At 40.5% G+C, this 19386-nt stretch overlaps 1 protein-coding gene across 2 annotated transcripts in view; it reads right to left on the reverse strand.

Moving 5' to 3' along the window:
* MAN2B2 (mannosidase alpha class 2B member 2) overlaps positions 1-19386 on the reverse strand; it is a 34918-nt gene that overhangs the window by 4411 nt on the left and 11121 nt on the right. For both annotated transcript variants that reach the window (XM_057426677.1, XM_057426678.1), the window contains exons 5-12: positions 18687-18802; positions 17544-17721; positions 13007-13205; positions 8448-8638; positions 7475-7661; positions 6519-6652; positions 2851-3107; positions 735-926 (exon numbers count right to left, since the gene is read on the reverse strand). In XM_057426677.1, coding sequence (XP_057282660.1) covers positions 735-926; positions 2851-3107; positions 6519-6652; positions 7475-7661; positions 8448-8638; positions 13007-13205; positions 17544-17721; positions 18687-18802 — 1454 coding nt within the window. The remainder of the gene's footprint in view (positions 1-734; positions 927-2850; positions 3108-6518; positions 6653-7474; positions 7662-8447; positions 8639-13006; positions 13206-17543; positions 17722-18686; positions 18803-19386) is intronic.

The raw sequence follows: 19386 nt of genomic DNA on the forward strand, positions 1-19386 counted from the left end.
CTTTAGTGTTTCAGGTGAAAACAGGACTATTCATTCAATTAGAGAGGCTCTGTTTTTCTCAAAATTAACAAGAAGTTTTAAAATAATTATGACTCCCTAAGCAAAACAATTACTTTGTACAGAACACAGGTATTTTTTCAATCTGGGCAACATTAACTTTGATGTGAGAATTCCGCTGTTTTCCAAACATACTTCTCAACTACAATCCTTGTAGTACAATGACATATAAAGCAAAAGGCTTCAATCAAATAAAATTTAAAAGAGGGTGAAGGGGTTACAGACTGATGAAATTTTAACACAGAAAAGTAGCTAGTCCATCAGCGGTCAGAGTGACCTTGTGTAGGACTCCTTTCTCCTTTCTGTAATTTGTTTATAAGCAAGATATTCAGAGTTATAAAGATGAACCATTATATCTGTATTCCACCCATGTAAGATGACGTTAGCTGCAATTTTCATTGCACTGAATGAAACCAGGATCCCATCAGAAGCTGCACTACAAAATGGACAACAGAAGACAACCAAACAGTCTTCACCTCCCTCCCTACAGCAATATGTGCTATTTAAAGGAGGTGCTTCCTCAGCACTCTATTTAGCAGACACATGCTAGTCCTTCTGTCTAAATCCTAAACAGTACACAGAGCTCACTGTTTAGGAGTAACTACACAGAATTAATCTCATCAATAGCTACAGAGAATTAAACATTCCAGTGAAGTGAAGCTGTAATTGTGTTGTACCTGTAGAAATACTGCCGTATCTCTGTCATCAGATTTCCAGAAACCACTTCCAATCCCACTGCTTTTGATACAGGAACAGCTGAAGCATTTGGGGCAAATAAGTAGTTATCTGAAATTGGTCCCTTCGCTGTGTCTCCATTCACATGGTACTCAAGGAACTCCTGGGTCAACTGGACAGTCTGGTTAGTCTCCCTGTGAATCCACAGAAAGGGAAAACCGTACTACGTTTTGTACATAACAGATGGAAAGCTGGGCTGCAAGGAATGAGTTTGGGAATGTAAGCAAAAAAAAAAAAACCTGTTTCCTCCAAGTGGATAATTGATTTTATAAGATTTAGGAAATGAGGGCAGCAGAGAACTAAAATGCTTCCCATTATGGCATCTGTCAGCATGCAAACAAATGGAGTTTCTATGTCATTTTATACTTCTGTAAAACAGAAACATCTTAAGACAGAAACATCACCTACATTAGCTTGTTGCTTTGATGTGACAGTTGCTACAGGATGCAAACCCATCCATTGCACAAAAACGAGGTACATTGCACCATATTAATGAACCATCAGGTTCATTTAACTGACTTTGTAGCTAGCTAAATGCAAGTTTCCATATTTAACAGTGGTAACAAATATAATGGCAATGGGATAGCAAAATTTGCACTCGCTCAGTACCTACTTTGTCTTCTCCTCCCCTGAAGCTTACAGTTTAGCTATTCATGATTCCATATCACAGTCTTTAGAAAATCATATGAAGGCAATTTAAGATGCTATTGCCCTCAGCTACCTGCTCTGCTCCTCTCTTGGAATCTTGCTGGCAAAACAGGAAACATCACTTTGTCCAGCATATAAATTTAAACTGACAATCATTTTAGCTAATGCTAATCCAGTGACTGATAAATCGGAATGACTGAGGTGCAAAACACACCCATGTCTTTTCTACTGCTCCTGTTCTGAGGCAGTTTCAGTGCAGGGTCAGAACCCAGAGGCTGCAACTGTTGCACCTAAACTTCATAAGGCTTCACAGTTGAAGATCCCACAGCTGACCTGATGCCTCCCTCTTTCCCATTACCCCAGAGCAAATTTGCTGAAACTTGAACATTCCAGCCTTGCCTGCAGGCTTGTGAAGAAAGTGAATATCTTACATGCTGAATTCCAGCTCTTGCTGCCTGCCAGAACAGGATGGGAAAAAATGGAATGTGAATTTAGATTTTTCTTCCTCTTCCTTATATTCCGTATTATATTCCTCATGGAACCTGGAAAGAGTTGGGATCTGGAGGCACTTTGAGAAGGTACTTACTTCAAGGCGCTTAGTTAAGGCCCATCTGTACTTTTAAAGCTAATTTTAACTAAACAGAGATGAAAAGTTCTTGGTCTATGAGGCAGAATTACAAACATAAACACAAAGGTGAAAGAGGTCTAGTAGTCAACAAGCCAATGTCAGAGGGGTCAAATTTTCCATCAGTATATAGCTGACAATGTGAATCCTGAGGAGGCAAAAAGCAGCACAGGTCTACTGAAGCTGAAGAAAATGGGCCAATTCACATCAGCTGAGATAGAAAACCTGCAAACCCCAAATCTCACCTAAATCTTGACTGTTCATCATTTTATCTGCTAATTAAATGGAGTTTCAGCAGTTAAATGTTTCCTTTAAAACATTTTTTACCATAGGAAGAGTGATACAGAACCTGGAAAACACTACTGCTTAGCAAGAGAAAGATCTTGCTTTATTACTGAAGGCTTATTGTGTAGCCATAGCATATGTACTTATTTATTTTTAATGCAAACAGACATTAATAACCCTTTTCAGCTCTAAAATAAGGTAAGATTCTGCTGATCTACGAGTTAATACTGCGGTATGTCACCTTAGACTGATTGCCTGATTAAACATGTAAACAACATTACAGAAATAGTGTGAAATCACACCTATGCTGGTGTTCATTTTCCCTGTAGAAAGGAGAACACATGAACTGGAAGTAAGAAAGAACTGTAAAGAATATAAAGAACATTTTATTAGTGAGGTCTCAGAATGAAGGTATGATACAGTCCTTGAACTTATTTTTACAAATGGTTTTAAAACCTTTGTAATCTGAAACATTATTAAAAGCAAGCAGGCTATCTCACCTCTCTGTAATGCTGTGCATTAGATTTGTGTTTCGGTCAAACATGACCTGGTAGCAGTTGTTAACCACAGGAAGCAAATGTTGACTTTGTTGATCTGCATGAGTTAGGTCTTTTCGCTTGTACTTGACAGATCTTCCAACAAACGCAGACTGCTTACCATTCAAGGGTTTAACATGGTATTTTCTGTAGCTCAGACCACTTATTGCAACTAGAATATACAGATCATATGTAGAATGGGATTCCGCTGAGCTTTGAACCTGTGTGTTAACATATACAATAATTCTCCGTTACAGAAAATTAATTGGCAAGGCAAATATCTTCATGTGTTGCAAGCCCTAAATTACAAAAAGTAACTACTACTAAATTAAAAATAAGTTTCTAAATATGCCATTCTTATAATTCTCAATTATCATGTAGATCCATGCTGCTTTTAATTGGATTACGCTTAGACTTTTCTAGTGAAGGGAAGAGGGTCACTAAGCAAATTACAAAGATCTTAGTTTAATTTGAGCACAGAATTGTAGTTCTTGATTTAAGATCACATTGCAAAATGACGATATAAGCAGAAATAATAAAAAATTAAACTAATCAGTCAAGTGACAGAAAAGAGACTGAGACATGATTCTCACCCAAAATCACGATAGGGGATGTGATATACCCACTCAATGCCATGCTCTTTGCATGCGCTTGCCTTGGCGGGTTGGTGGCAGTGTGATATAATCAATCTGCCAGGCCCCCCAGCTTCAGCCATCATCCTCCATACCAGAGGGGCTTTAATTGCTTGGCTTGTTTAATTGCAGCACGTTTCACATTTGTGAATAACCCGGGCTATAGCGTCCATTGTTAAGTCCACCCCTCGGTCACGGGCCCATCTGTATGTTGCATCTCTGCCCTGATGGCCTGAAGTGTCATGGGCCCACCGGGCCAAAAATAATTCAGCCTTATGTTGCCAATCTAATTCCATCTGAGCCACTTCAATCTTAGCCGCTTTATCCACTTGTTGGTTGTTCTGGTGTTCCTCAGTGGCCCGACTCTTGGGTACATGGGCATCTACATGACGTACCTTCACCACCAGGTTCTGCACCTGGGCAGCAATATCTTTCCACAGTGCAGCAGCCCAGATGGGTTTACCTCTGCGTTGCTAGTTGCTCTGCTTCCACTGCTGCAACCACCCCCACAGGGCATTTGCCACCATCCATGAATCAGTATAGAGATAAAGTACTGGCCACTTTTCTCGTTCAGCAATGTCCAGGGCCAGCTGGATGGCTTTCACCTCGGCAAACTGTCTTGATTCACCTTCTCCTTCAGCAGTTTCTGCAACTTGTCATCGAAGACTCCATACAGCTGCTTTCCATCTCCGATGCTTTCCCACAATATGGCAGGACCCATCAGTAAACAAGGCATATTGCTTCTCACTTTCTAGTCATTTATTATACTGTGGGGCCTCTTCAACATGCATCAACACCTCCTCTGATGATATTCCAAAATCTTTGTTTTCTGGCCAGTCCATGGTGACTTCCAAGATTCCTGGATGACTGTGATTTTCTGTTTGACCTTGCTGTGTGATCAGTGTGACACACTTACTCCACACAGCATCAACTGCATGATGTGTAGAGGACAGCTTCCCTTTGAACATCCAGCCCAGCACAGGCAACCATCCTTTTGTTTTGTTGTCAGATACAGAGAGCTTCTTTTCCCCTTGAGAGTACAGAAGAGTGTTGAGCAGGGCTCAGTAGGCACGAGCGAGGCCCCAGCACGCTGCAGTGATTTGTGTCTCTCTGGAACTGTCAGGATAACAATATACTTTTTCCAAATATTTCACTAGTTTTTCCAGATTCTGCACTCTCAGAAGGGAAGATCCAAAACACTGGAGGTGCCCACTGGCCTAGATACTTGTCCAAACAATTCCACACACCCTGCCACTCGTAACTATCCATCCTTGGGGCAGACCTCTGAGTGGCATTCTTAGATAGTTGTTTAACCTTAAGCAAGACCTGAACCACATTCAGCAACATGCTGAATTGGTTTGAAGGATATTCAGAATCTTAAAACCTCTCAAGCGTTACTGTAATCAGCCTGGAGAAGGAACATGTCAGAAGGAAGTAAGGAGGAAAGGAGAGAAGAAAGGAAGGAAGCTGTAGGAAGATGTCTCCTACATAGTTTGGCTCTTTTGAGGGGAAATGGTGAAAGATGTAAATATTAATATTTTCCAATAGATGGCTCCCAAAGTACAGAGGTGATGGCAATGCTGAGTACACATATGAGATTAGTGTCATGATCAGGAATTCTACATATCATAAATCAATACTACGAAGCACAACAAAATTACAATCTTAGCCCAGGCCCCAGGGATGATAAACGTCACCACAGGGAACATGTACTGCAGGTGAAGTGTAACATAACAACCCTGAAAACAAATGCAACAACTCCTAGAATAAATAAATCAATATCGTGACCAGCAACTATTAAATCAATACAATGAATGCTTATAATAAATTTGTTTTAACACACTCTGGTCAGATCTGTCATTATCTCAGCACTCTGTGCCCCACAGTGGGTTTCAAAAAGGACTGTTATGTTTTAACACCAGCTGGCAACTGTACCATGCAGCCATTTGCTCACTCCCCAGCCCCATGCAGTGGGAGAAGTACTGGGAAAAAGTAAAACTACTGGATTGAGATAGGAACAGTTTCATAATTAAAAGAAAGTAAAATATGATGATACTAATAATAATTAATATTATTAATGCTAATAATGAGAAAGAGAGGTATACAACCCAAGAAAACCAAGTGATGCACAACACGATTGCTCACCACCCACTGACTGATGCCCAGCCTGTCCCTGAGCAGCAATAAACAGCTTCCAGCCAACTGCAGTATAGAAACTTACCCCAGTTTCTATACTGAGCATGACATGCTGTGGAATGGAATATCCCTTTGACTAGTTTAGGTCAGCTGTCCTGGATGTGTTTCCTCCCAGCTTCTTGTGCCCCTCCTTGCTGGCAGAGGTTAGGAAACAAAGTTGACTTCAGGTAGCACTACTTAGCAACAACTAAACCATCTTGTGTTATCAACACTTTTCTCATACTAAAGCCAAACCACAGCACTGCACCAGCTGCTAGAAGAAAATTAACTCTTTCCCAGTGAATCCAGGACAGTTGTCTGTACCTTCATGCCGTGGATTGGCATACACCTTGTTATTCACACTGCACAACTCCTAACCTTACTGGAATCAACAGGACCTATTCCCACTCATAGGGAACCGCTTCAACTCATACAAGTGGTGCAAAAGAAGGAAGAGCACTTGCCAAGCCTCAATTCCTAAATTTCTTCAATCAATTCTCCTACCCAAGGCAATTTGTCAATTGTACCAAATAGGACCATCAATTACAGCGCAGGGCTTCAACTGAAAAGGTTTTACTGGAAACAGTATTTTTTAGAAAGAAAAGCAGGGGTCAGGCACACACAGCAAGCATACAAAGGACAAACCAAACACAGAGGAAAAAAAACCATAATCACCTGAAGGAGGACTAGGAAAATCCCAATTTGAACTAATACTTGTTTTTGCTGTAATACTATACATTACCACACTTTGACAGGAGGTGGGATCAAGTCAGTGAAAACTGACAAGTGAAAGAAAAGCAACAGACAGAAACAAAGTTGAAGTACCTGAGCTGGCACAGGATGTCCCAGTTCATCATAGACACTCATTCTCAGGAGGCTGACAGAAAGCTTGACAAAGGTAGTGACGTTCCATGCCAGTGGATTATAGACAACAATGTACTGGTCAATGCCTGCGGCACCTGTGGCAAACAGACAAAACTATCAGTCACTAAAAGTATGTATTTTTAAAATGTGATATTAAAAAGCATTTGAGAGATCTGTCCAGGTACAACCATCTTACAAAATTTTAACATAAAACCCTGCAGTCATAGTTCATGATTGAAAAAAAAAATTTTATAGTACTTCATAAAAACCCTTCTGCTTCATTCTTCTATTCTTTACCCAAAAAGAGACCATGTATTCAGAAAATGACACCTGAGTTGAATGTAAATGCATCTAGTGAAAATAAGCAGCTTACAATTCATTGTCATGCAGTATTAACTTTATCAGAGATATACAGAAGATCAAATGGGAAGTCTAATCTAAAAACAACCCTGAAAAAAGCCTAACCAGTCTGTTGTGCAGCCCATGGCACTGCTTACATTTGACAGTTAAAAAGTTTCCAAAGTAAAAGAGAATGTACAGTCTTTATCATAGACTCCTTAAAAATTCTTTTGTATGTTTTACACAAGCTGGCAATACATTATAGGAAGAACATTTCTTAACTGTGACTGTACTTCTTACTATGTAATCTGCTGCACAGTAGGGTTAGTTTAGTAATTAATCCAATCAGCACCTCTTCCCTCTGTTTTACAGTTGAGATCTGATTCTAAGAGCCAGGTCTAATACACGCAGTGGGGTAGAGTTTGCCTCAGGTCTGGCAGATCTCATAAAGCAAACAGGATTTTCCAGCTGTGGTTCACAGAACTTAAGTGGTACATAGCATGTTGATTGTTTTGGAGGAAAACACAGTAAGTTTTCATGAGCTAGCCGTAAAATTGGAGAAGCTGTGTAAAAAGTACCTGGTATTCCTGAGTCTCTAATGTAGACAGAAGAATAGACCTTGCCGTTCTTCTTTGCATTGTTCATGTCAAAGATTATGGAAGCCATTAGCTTCTTTACGTTGAACATTCCATACATCAAGTTGTTCATGTACATGTCCTTCACCTTGGGAGACTCTGTGCCTGTTATACCATCATGGTGCTGGACCTTACATTTAAGGGCAGTTTGAAAGGTTACAATGTAAGAGGACGACAACTTCAGGTTTTCATTTGTATTAACATGGTCCACTAACCTTCAGTCAGAGAACTTAATAAGCTATATTCACAGTTTGAACATTTTACCTATTCCAAATTTCAATAAATAGAACAAATTGGTCAAAGACCAGATGCACACAGACTTCCCTCTCTATATATTCCTATTTTAATATTTAGAAATTACTAGTTACATACTTGGAGGAAAAAAATACAACTTACCAAATGTAAGAATGGAGCAAAAATACCATAGCAAGGCAGGTTTTTCATTTCCTTCTAAGGTCTGGTCAATAACTTAGCTGAATAAATATTTATTACCAGCAAAAGCACTGAGGCCTGTAAATGGTTGATGGTATGAGGCTGATCACTCAGCTGCTGAACTTTGAAGAAACAAATCTGTCCTTCCTTTTCTAACTTGTTTAGTTTTTTAATTATTTAAAAATCATTTTGTAAATGATAAAATTAACATTAAGGAAAAGAATATTACATGTAAAGTTTGAAACCACATATTCTTTCACTGGCTGAAGAAAACATTTGCCAGTAACCATGTCTTGAATGCATGGCTAAGGGACTAAAGTCATGTTTCAAGATTGTTTTTTGAAGAACTGCTTTATTTTTACCTATGACTTACTAAAGGGAATTTTTTTTTCTAAAAACATAAAAGCAACCTCAAGACTCCAGCTGAAAAGCTTTGCTTGTGGGCAATTAACATTTTCATTCAAATTAAAAAATCAATCTTTACCTCTGAAACTGCCCATCTAAGGCTCTGAAGTTGCTTTAAGGCTTTACATTTGCAAATAGAGCCTGCTGGATGTTTCTGGACATACTGTGTGAAAAAGGACTCTCCAGCGAAAAGCAGTGAACTTGCTCTCCTTGCAATTCCTTTTAACATGCTTCGAGAAGTATAAAACCCAGTCCATGCTTGAAATGGCTCTGTTAAGAGTTGAACAGATCCAACATGTCATAATACCATTTCAGTTATCACTTATATGTTATTTATTAGACTAGTATGGTACAGCTTCTTACATGAAACCTGATGTAGGTTTAACATAGCATCATAGAATCATAGAGTAGTTAGGGTTGGAAAGGACCTTAAGATCATCTAGTTCCAACCCCTGACAGGGGCAAGGACACCTCACACTAAACCATATCACCCAAGGCCTCGTCCAACCTGGTCTTGAACACTGCCAGGGATGGAGCATTCACAACCTCCCTGGGCAACCCATTCCAGTGCCTAACCACCCTAACAGGAAAGAATTTCCCCCTTATATCCAATCTGAACTTCCCCTGTTTAAGTTTTAACCCGTTACCCCTCGTCCTATCACTACAGTCCCTAATGAAGAGTCCATCCCCAGCATCCCTATAGGCCCCCTTCAGAGACTGGAAAAGCTGCTAGGAGGTTTCCATGCAGCCTTCTCTTCTCCAGGCTGAACAGCCCCAACTCTCTAAGCCTGTCTTCCTAAGGGAGGTGCTGCAGTCCCCTGATCATCCTTGTGGCCCTCCTCTGGACTTGTTCCAAAAGTTCCATGTCCTTTTTATTTTGAGGACACCAGAACTGCACACAATACTCCAGGTGAGGTCTCACAAGAGCAGAGTAGAGGGGCAGGATCACCTCCTTCGACCTGCTGGTCATGCTCCTTTTGATGCAGCCCAGGATACGGTTGGCTTTCTGGGCTGCGAGCGCACATTGAAGGCAGCTCATGTTCATTTTCTCATCAACCAACACCCCCAAGTCTTTCTCAACAGGGCTGCTCTGAATCTCTTCTTTGCCCAACCTGTAGCTGTGCCTGGGATTGCTCCAACCCACGTGTAGGACCTTGCACTTGGCATGGTTAAACTTCATGAGGTTGGCATCAGCCCACCTCACAAGCGTGTCAAGGTCCCTCTGGATGGCATTCCTTCCCTCCAGCGTATCAACTGAACCACACAGCTTGGTGTCATCGGCAAACTTGCTGAGGGTGCACTCAATCCCACTGTCCATGTCAGCGACAATGACAAGACCGGTCCCAACACTGATCCCTGAGGGACACCACTCATTACTGGTCTCCAGCCGGACATTGAGCCATTGACCACAACTGTTTGTGTGTGGCCATCCAGCCAGTTCTTTATCCACCGAGTGGTCCATCCATCAAATTGATGTCTCTCCAATTTAGAGACAAGGATGTCATGTGGGACAGTGTCGAATGCTTTACACAAGTCCAGGTAAATGACATCAACTGCTCTACCCCTGTCCATTGGTTCTGTAGCCAATAGAAGGCCACCAAATTGGTCAGGCAGGATTTCCCCTTAATGAAGCCATGCTGGCTGTCACCAAGCACCTTGTTGATTTTCATGTGCCTTAGGATGCCTTCCACTAGAATCTGCTCCAGGATTTTGCCAGGCACAGAGGTGAGACTGACTGGTCTGTAATTCCATCAAATGGAATATTCATTAACCCTACAAAGAAACACAGCCATAAAAGTGCACTTTGGAGAACTACAATCTTTACTACAGGCCTAGTAACATGACTGTTGATTCAAAGCCATTACCAACTAAGTTAACCTGTGCTTGCAGAAATTTCTTTGTGGACCTGTACAGAACAACTTCAGAAGTTTCACTGAAGCATATTTTATTATGTATCAATCCTTGGTTAATGCTTGATACAATCTCTCTGCATTTCCCTCTTTTAGTCAAAGGGATTTATCTCAAATTTCATTTCCTCAAAAAGGAGTAGAAACAGCAATGTTGTAACACGACTCCAAACCACTGCAGCACTTCAAAGTACATCAAAAGATGCCCTCAAGTGGTCAGCAGAAAGTATTTCAACAGTTAGTATTTCCAGTACCCCAGAGAGTAAACTAGGAAAACAAGTATTTGATTTTAAAACCTCCAAATCTCTACTTAGTGTGGAGAGGTTTGGTTGGTTTTGGGGGAAGCTGCAGAAAGTGCTTTCAGAAGTGCATACATGCAACCATAACAATCTGCTATCAAGGATCAAAGGCAACAACTGGAAAATGGGATCTTTTGCTCAAAAACTAAAGGTGAAACTATTTTTGGCCTAAAAAGGCTAGAAGTTTGAACACAATGAACTCCATTTCAGTTCTCAAGGTTACCAGCAGAGGAGTCCCACATGCACACTAGTACAGAACAATGAATGTAGAGCAGAAAGTGGAAATACTTACCTGAGATTTAAAAATTGAGTTTCCAAGGCATACGCCAGAAATGACACTAAGCCCAATAAGTGACTCATAATAAGACGGCATAGAAAGAATGAGAGAGGATTAATCATCAAGAGGCAAAACAGTATGTGGGAGAAAGTGCACTCGAATCTATACTGCAATTGCTAGGCACAGTAAGCCGTTTGGGGAAGAAATTGCATCCATGTGTGGGCACCCACCTGGAACACTCAAGGTGCTGCCATTATGCAAGCTAATAGCAATTGCCTACTGCCTGTAAATTATGCCAGAAAGACAGAGGCAAGAGCCCAGATGTAAGAGGATATTAGCAGTTAAAACTAGCAATACATTTATCCGCAAATTGTTGGATATGACATGATCCCTAAAGGGAGGCAAGTGAGCCAGGGATCAGCCTATGCAATGATTCACAGGAAGCAATGGTTATTTTTATTCATTGAAAAGTTAACAGACATGTTACAGAATAGTCTGAGATACACAACCCAAGTGCCAAAAAATGTGATGAAGCAGCTACAATTACATAGACAGCTATATTAATGATACCAATGATATTTTAATGATAATCCAGGCAATGAAGCAAATTAATGAGTTTAGAAACTGAGAACTTAACTGTGTCTTCTCTCCACATACTTAAATGAGGCCTAAAAGGGTAAATATACTTGGGAAAATGATTGAAAGGGTGTTGGGTATGGCATGCCATCTTTCCTATCTTCCCAGTACTTTTCAGCTGTGCTCGAAGAGCTAACATAGTACAGCACATAAGCAAGCAAGCAACAAGCAGCTGCAATGAATGTGTGTCACATCATACTATGATATTTCAGAAATACAGGTGGTATTTTTACTTTTTGAGACTTCAGTTATAAATAACACTTCTTTTTTCCTCCCCCCTAGAATTTAAAACTGTTTTATTTAACAAAACTGACAAGACTTTCTCCGACAGGAGACTTTAGGGATTCATCTACATTAGTATTTTGCTTGGATCAGGAACATGTTTTCCAAGTGAATTTATGAGCCATCCTTACCTGCTATGCTTTGCTTTATACAAAAGATTAGTTCTGGAGTTTAAGGACTGGATGGTATACAACCAGCATTAATGGGCACTTAGTCCAGATTATATCCAATATTCCTGGAGTTACATAGAGGATGGCCATCAAATCCTCTGCAGCAACTGCTTCACTTTGACCACTCCTATTCCGCTGTATTAACAAAGTACCCTAAGAGCTTTCAGACTGCTTAGGTCCCTGGGTTACCTGCCTTGCTTCTCCTTCAGACATTTGCAGATTACATCATGTCACGTTTCCCATCTGTAGGGGCTTAATCGTGTAGTTTAACATATAAGCAACAATAAAAGGAAATAAAGAAAGGAATAAACCCCACGAAATCCGAGTGATGCACAACACAATTGCTCATCACCCACTGACCAACACCCAGCCTGACTCAAGTGGCGAGGGGTCCCTTCTGGGTGACTCCCCCCAGTTTCTACACTGGGCATGAGGTGCTGTGGTATGGAATACCCCTTTCGCTAGCTTGGGTCAGGTGTCCTGTCTCTGCTCTCTCACGGCTTCTTGTGCCCCTCCAAACTGGAAGAGCATCAGAGACTGAAAAGTCCTTGATCAGGGTAAGAGCCACTTAGTAACTTAGATCTATGTGTTATACATTGTTCTCAAGCTAAAGTCAAAGCACAGCACTGCATCACCTACTAAGAAGAAAATTAACTCTATCTCAGCAAAACCCAGGACTCCATGTCTTCTCTAATCTATGCATAATCCAGTTCATTTGAACAGTAATATTAGGACACTGTTTTATTTGGCTCTGCATCCGTTTCTAGGTATCTTTCAGTTAACCAGTTTCCTTTCCATTCCCTGGATCCTAGAGCACTCTGTCCTTACTACAACTCATTTCTGGGGAAGAGGAGAGGCATAACATGCACATCTAATACTGCAGATCACCTAAGAGACTACAGGGTTTTTGTGCACTGTGCTTTGTACTGTAAATAAATGTTACAAAAGAAGTTTGGTTGTTTTTTCTTTTTTTTTTGCTTTGTTTCTCATTTTCTCTATTTTCCTTTATTAAGATTTTAAATTTGTACATTTGAGGCAGACATTATGCAGTTGTGAACTTAAATTACCTGTTGAATATGGAAGAAAGTCTTGAGAGTCATGAATTTCCCATGTGAGATTCCTGCTATAAACCGCTTGGAAGTAATCACCAACAGTGGCATACTGGACAGTCACTCCAAACTCAGCAGAATGTTTGTTAATATAATCCAACAACAGGTCCATGTTGGAGTACTGAACAGATGCATTGAAGAACTGTTTATCACAGCCCTGAAATTCCAAAAACAGAACAGCCAAATGACTTTGGGTCATGTAATTTAGAAGGATCTCTTTTGACACTAACCTACGATAAAACACTATTTCTTTTGATCTTGACTGCTCATATAAAAGTTATTTGCTACAGAAATGTCAAGATCAGGTAGGGTTACTTGCACAGATCAGCTGATAACCAACAAGCCTTACAGATAGGGAGAAGTGTGTTGACACACCATATTATGCAACAGCATGTAATTTCATGGTAGGAATTGGAAAAATGCACACATACATGCCTGGAAAGATAAATTTTGTTTCTTTTCAGACTGCATTTCTTCCACTTAGCAAAAAAATGAGGAAGTTCTTATTTTCTGCTCTTAAGAACGCTTACAGCTTTAGGAAGTGCTGAGGACATGACGTGATACAAAACAATCTGGACAGAAATGCCTGTAGTACAAATGTCACACAATGTGCTGCTGATCTCCCTTCATGACAGTAGACTATAGTACTCATCCAAATAGCTGAGAGGTGATACACTGTGTATTAAAGCTTCTTTTTAAGTATGCTTGCACAACTTGACCACTCGGTGGATAAAGAACTGGCTGGATGGCCACACACAAACAGTTGTGGTCAATGGCTCAATGTCCAGCTCGAGACCAATAGCAAGTGGTGTCCCTCAGGGATCAGTGAGGGACCGTCCTGTTCAACATCTTTGTTGGTGACATGGACAGTGGGAGTTAGCGCACCCTCAACAAGTTTGCCGACGATACCAAGCTGTGTGGTTCAGTTGATACCCTGGAGGGAAGGAATGCCATCCAGAGGGACCTTGACACGCTTGTGAGGTGGGCTGATGCCAACCTCATGAAGTTTAACCATGCCAAGTGCAAGGTCCTACACCTGGGTCAGAGCAATCCCAGGCACAGCTACAGGCTGGGCAAAGAAGAGATTCAGAGCAGCCCTACTGAGAAGGACCTGGGGGTGTTGGTCGATGAGAAAATGAACATGAGCTGCATTCAACGTGCGCTCGCAGCCCAGAAAGCCAACTGTATCCTGGGCTGCATCAAAAGGAGCGTGACCAGCAGGTCGAAGGTGATCCTGCCCCTCTACTCTGCTCTTGTGAGACCTCACCTGGAGTATTGTGTGCAGTTCTGGTGTTCTCAACATAAAAAGGACATGGAACTTTTGGAACAAGTCCAGAGGAGGGCCATGAGGATGATCAGGGGACTGCAGCACCTCCCTTAGGAAGATAGGCTGAGAAAGTTGGGGCTGTTCAGCCTGGAGAAGAGAAGGCTGCGTGGAGACCACAGAGCAGCTTTTCCAGTCTCTGAAGGGGGCCTATAGGGATGCTGGGAAAGGACTCTTCATTAGGGACTGTAGTGATAGGACAAGGGGTAACGGGTTAAAACTTAAACAGGGGAAGTTTAGATTGGATATAAGGAAGAAGTTCTTTACTGTAAGGGTGGTTAGGCACTGGAATGGGTTGCCCAGGGAGGTTGTGAATGCTCTATCTGTGGTGGTGTTCAAGGCCAGGTTGGACAGAGCCTTGGGTGATATGGTTTAGTGTGAGGTGTCCTTGCCCCTGTCAGGGGGGTTGGAACTAGATGATCTTAAGGTCCTTTCCAACCCTAACTATCCTATGATTCTTTTATTCTTTTATTTATTATATATAACTTCTGCTTTCTGTTTCAACACAGATTGCACATGGAAGTGTTTAAAAAATTGTTTAACTAAGCATAACTTTGTTCAACTACAGTAGTCAAACAGGAAAATGAAAGTGTTATTCAGCCATGGCACCACGTGTAGTCTTCAGTTATCAGTATTACAGTAAAGACATTGATTTGAAGCACAATAACATGCTAAGAAACCTTTTCCACATAAAAAGGCCAATACTGATGCCTTCATGTCTCTGTGCTTGAGAAAGAAATCATTGTACAAGAAGTCAACACTTTGCTGTGTAGGCCACATAAACCTCTCATACCATTTTCAAAATAAAGATGGTCTCAACAGTTTGGATTGATGTTTTGAAAAAGTTTTAGCAGATGTTTTGAAAAAACAGTCAAGGAGTTTCTGGTTTCTCTGCAATCCCATCTTTCAATTCAACCTTTACCTTGATGATGAGCTGAATGAGTTGAACCTGATGAGTTCAATCGAACTCAAAGGCAAATACTCTCCCTTCTTTCCCAGATGAGAGGGCTATCCCCCATCACTTCCCCATTTACTAGATGTTTTGAGATATTCCATTTTCAAACCAGAAAAGTTCTTCAACCCAGAGATCTTCTGTATGCATACAGCACAAACTGGGAAACAACTTCAAACTGGAATGAGCTATTAAAACATTAAATCACACACTGAAAAGTGCCTCAGCCAGTGCAAACCAGACTTCCTAATGCTGACTCCAACTAAATTTGAGGGAAGGAAGTAATATGTTTACCAGTCAAAACTACTTCACATTTACAGAGCACTACTTTCAACTCACGATCCAAGAAGACTTCCTCATCAAAAGTAGATACTTTGCACTACAGAAGGGGACATGCTGGGCTCCTAGATGATGCTCACACTGATATAAAACAGTAGCTGAGGAGTAGCATAGCTCTGTAGAGCAAGGATATCCAGGAGAACCTGTTGTAGTCAATCATCACATCCACTCACTATATGAAAAGTACTTTGCACAGGAATGCTATACATTACAGTTAGTTCAACCACAAAGGCCAAAAGACGCCTCAAGGATGAGATCCAGCCCTTAAGAAAATACATCTGCTGCTGTAGCCTCCAGAAAGGCAGGTCTGAACTTTTACGCTGTCCCATAGCTCAGTGACTTCTCCTGCACAACAAGGTGATTCAAATCATGAATGAATACCTGTTTATCCACGTAATTCATCAGAAAAGTCCCAATAGTCTACATGTGAGGTCTGAATTTCAATGGGAAGGTGCGTAATTCTTGATTTTAATTGAAGGGGAAAAAAAAAAACAATAAATCCACATACTCCAAAGTATTGTAATCATGAAAAAACTAGCTAAGCTTAGTTATACAGACATGAAATAACAGTGTGTCTATTTCTCTCTATGTCTTTACATACAATCATAGAATGGTTTGGGTTGGAAAGGACCTTAAGATCACCTAGTTCCAATCCCCCTGCCATGCACAGGGACACCTCATGCTAGACCATGTTGTCCAAGGCTCTGTCTAACCTGGCCTTGGACACTTCCAGGGATGGAGCATTTACCACTTCTTTGGGCAACCTGTTCCAGTGCCTCACCACCCTCACAGTAAAGATCTTCTTCCTTATAGCATTATGAATGAATAACAAACTTGTATTACTATGTTTGAAACTCATTAGCACAAGCACACAAATCAGGAAGTCAGAGGTTGAAATTTTCTTGTATTACTGCAAAACTGCAGGTTTGGATCTAGACGTTTGGAATTTATTTGTACTATTCAAAACTTCCTCCCCATTTCAACATAGCACTACTGCAGAGTATTATATCCTACTTCTCCCTTCACCCTCTTAGAACAAAAATAAAAATCAACATAAGCAACTGTCACAAACACAGGGGAAAAAGAAATCAGTGACTCAGAGCTGCACCAGTCAGAAAACATTAGTTCTCTTTGCAACAACAGATATTGTGGTGAAACAGCCACACACATCCTCCTTCAATATTGTAATTATGAGACCTACAGCATCAATGTAAATTAAAAACCAGATTCTACATTCAGTTTAGGAAAAGTTACTGTTTCCTAAGGATGTAAAACCTGCGAGAGCATTTCAGTGCTATGTGTACATGTAGGATCTAATTAACACAGAATATTGCTGAAAAAAGTGTTTGGATGACCAAGCTGGGCTATGCTTCAGTTTCTAACTAAAATATGAAGACTGTATGAGAAAATGATTACCAATCAGTTATAGAAGACCTTGTCTACCCAATGGGCAATACATTTTCTTCCAATGCTATCATTTTTGTTAACATAGAGTTATGTTATGCTAGGCATTTATGTAAAGAGATATTTAAATACACAAATCAAGGGGAGCAAAATGGGGAGCAGTACTGCAAAATATAGTTTTGCAGGAGGTAATCTTCACAATCTTGTCACATTTTTTTTCTATATTAAGTAGGGTGGAAGATTTGGTAAAGAACTGGGAGACTGCAGAAGGAAGTTCTAGCTTTTAAAAATCAGTGTTAATTATTCATTTGGAGCCCACTTATTAGAAAAGCAATTTCCATCATATAATTTGTACCTGCATTTTTGCAGTACATACAGCAACAAAGTACCATGTACCTGCTCTCCATGCTGTAGGTGCACGTGCCACTTCCAAAGCAAATGCTGATCACTTACCCATGTGATCACTGGGCACTTACCCATGGCCACAAAACATCACTTGTTCGGAACCAGGCTGCTCTCTCCTTAATGTTTGACACCATGGTTTGCGCATACAGATGGATGTTAGTATCTGTGACAGGGAGACTCATGTTTGGATAAATACCATCTTTTGGTGGATCTGGGAAAGTTGCAATTCCATTCCAATAAAATCCTGACCTAAGTAGAAGGAGAAAGCAGCAGGCTATGAACAGGATTTGTTCAATTGGGAAAAAAACATGAAATGGTGCTGGGATAAAATGCAGACACACAGGGAATAAGAAGCAAAAGAAAAGCAGTTTATATTAATTGCTAATATTTGGGTTTTAGTGTTTATTTGGGTGTGGGGGGCAGGGAGAAGGTCTAGTTTTCTTTTTGCACTGTGCAACTTTCCAAGTCCCTGCTGCTTGCTGGCACAGAACAAAGAACTTGTAGTACAAAACAGCAAGCTTTGTAACAATGGGGATGTTCCCCCAAGTAGACTTCATTTACACAGTATTTTACTGGATAAGCCAAAATAAACATTTCAGAAGATCTCGGATTTTCTTCACAAAGTAAACGGAAATTTTTAGTCACTTTAGTTTGTACACAGTTGATATACACAATCTTAGCTCAATATAATGCTGAAAATCTCCCACAGAAAATCAATTGGCAATAGCCAAGCCAATACTGAGTTTCCTGGCATTTTTCCAGATAGGGAAACAGAAACCCAGTCCTGCTTTGGACATTTCCTGTTTACAGAAACTGATTTGTTTCACATTTTTATTCTATTTTGTTTTATAAGGACTGACATTATATATATATCTCAAAGTTGTACCTGTGTTCCAAGCTTCTTGGTGCTAGAAAACGTTATGCTTAAGTCTGTCAATTATTTTGAAGTACTTTTAGTGCCTGTCAGTAGTGTCACTTTTGAGCATTCCATTGTTAGGAACTGAGCAAACTCCATGTATTATTGTGGGTAGCTGGGGATACTTTGTAATCCTGATTCAGACCTACAGAGTCTAGGAATCTCCTTGGCCTACTATAGGTCAGGAGAAAAAAGTAGAATACTGCTGAATGAAAACAGGCAAAGAAAATACTTAAACTCCACCAGTATAAACTCTCAGAAGTGATCAGTATTTCTGTCTATTTAGGAATCTTCAGACCTGTTTGAAAAAGGTATTTGAGATGGGGTACAGTAGCTGTACTGATCCATAACATGGGTGAAGATCTCCTGTCTTTCAGATAAGGAAGGAGAGCCCTGCCATACAAACTGAAGTTTCTGGAAAACAAAAAGGTAAGAAATCATTACCCTTGATGACAAGGACAGAATACCATCATTAACAACTTAAGACTTCAGATTGCCCATCTTCACTTCCAGCAGTTGTAATACTTTAGATGTTCTTACTTGAGACCAGCCAATAGTACCCCAAGCAAGGTCACATATTATGTATAGGAGGCTATTGTGTTGCCTCTCGCTATTCATACTGATGGAGAAGAGGAGGCAGCCTGCTGCCAGCTTACTGCTAAAATCCAGATGTAAGCCTAGCTTATCACAGGCAATACACTTCACTTGTTTCAGTGGGACTTGAACGCCTATAAACTAAGAAAGATCCAGATGTGATCTGAATTGCACTGTAGTCAATGGGAATCAATGTTTAATCAACTGAAACAGAATTTGTACAGTTTTGGAAGCCTCCAGACTGTCAGGTGCCAGGGAAAAAAAAAGAAAACCACAAAAACCAAACAAACAATGGGAAAAGACTGTTAAAAGCTCATAAAAGATTTCAGGAGAAAGGAAGTATCACAATCCACTGCAAACATAAGGTGGGAGGTCCTGACTTCACCATATTCTATGGTTCTGTT

Source organism: Pezoporus wallicus, unplaced genomic scaffold, assembly GCF_028554395.1.
Source record: "Pezoporus wallicus isolate ANWC-B61680 ecotype Strahan unplaced genomic scaffold, APGP_CSIRO_Pwel_v1 scaffold_13239, whole genome shotgun sequence".
Lineage (NCBI taxonomy): Eukaryota > Metazoa > Chordata > Aves > Psittaciformes > Psittacidae > Pezoporus > Pezoporus wallicus.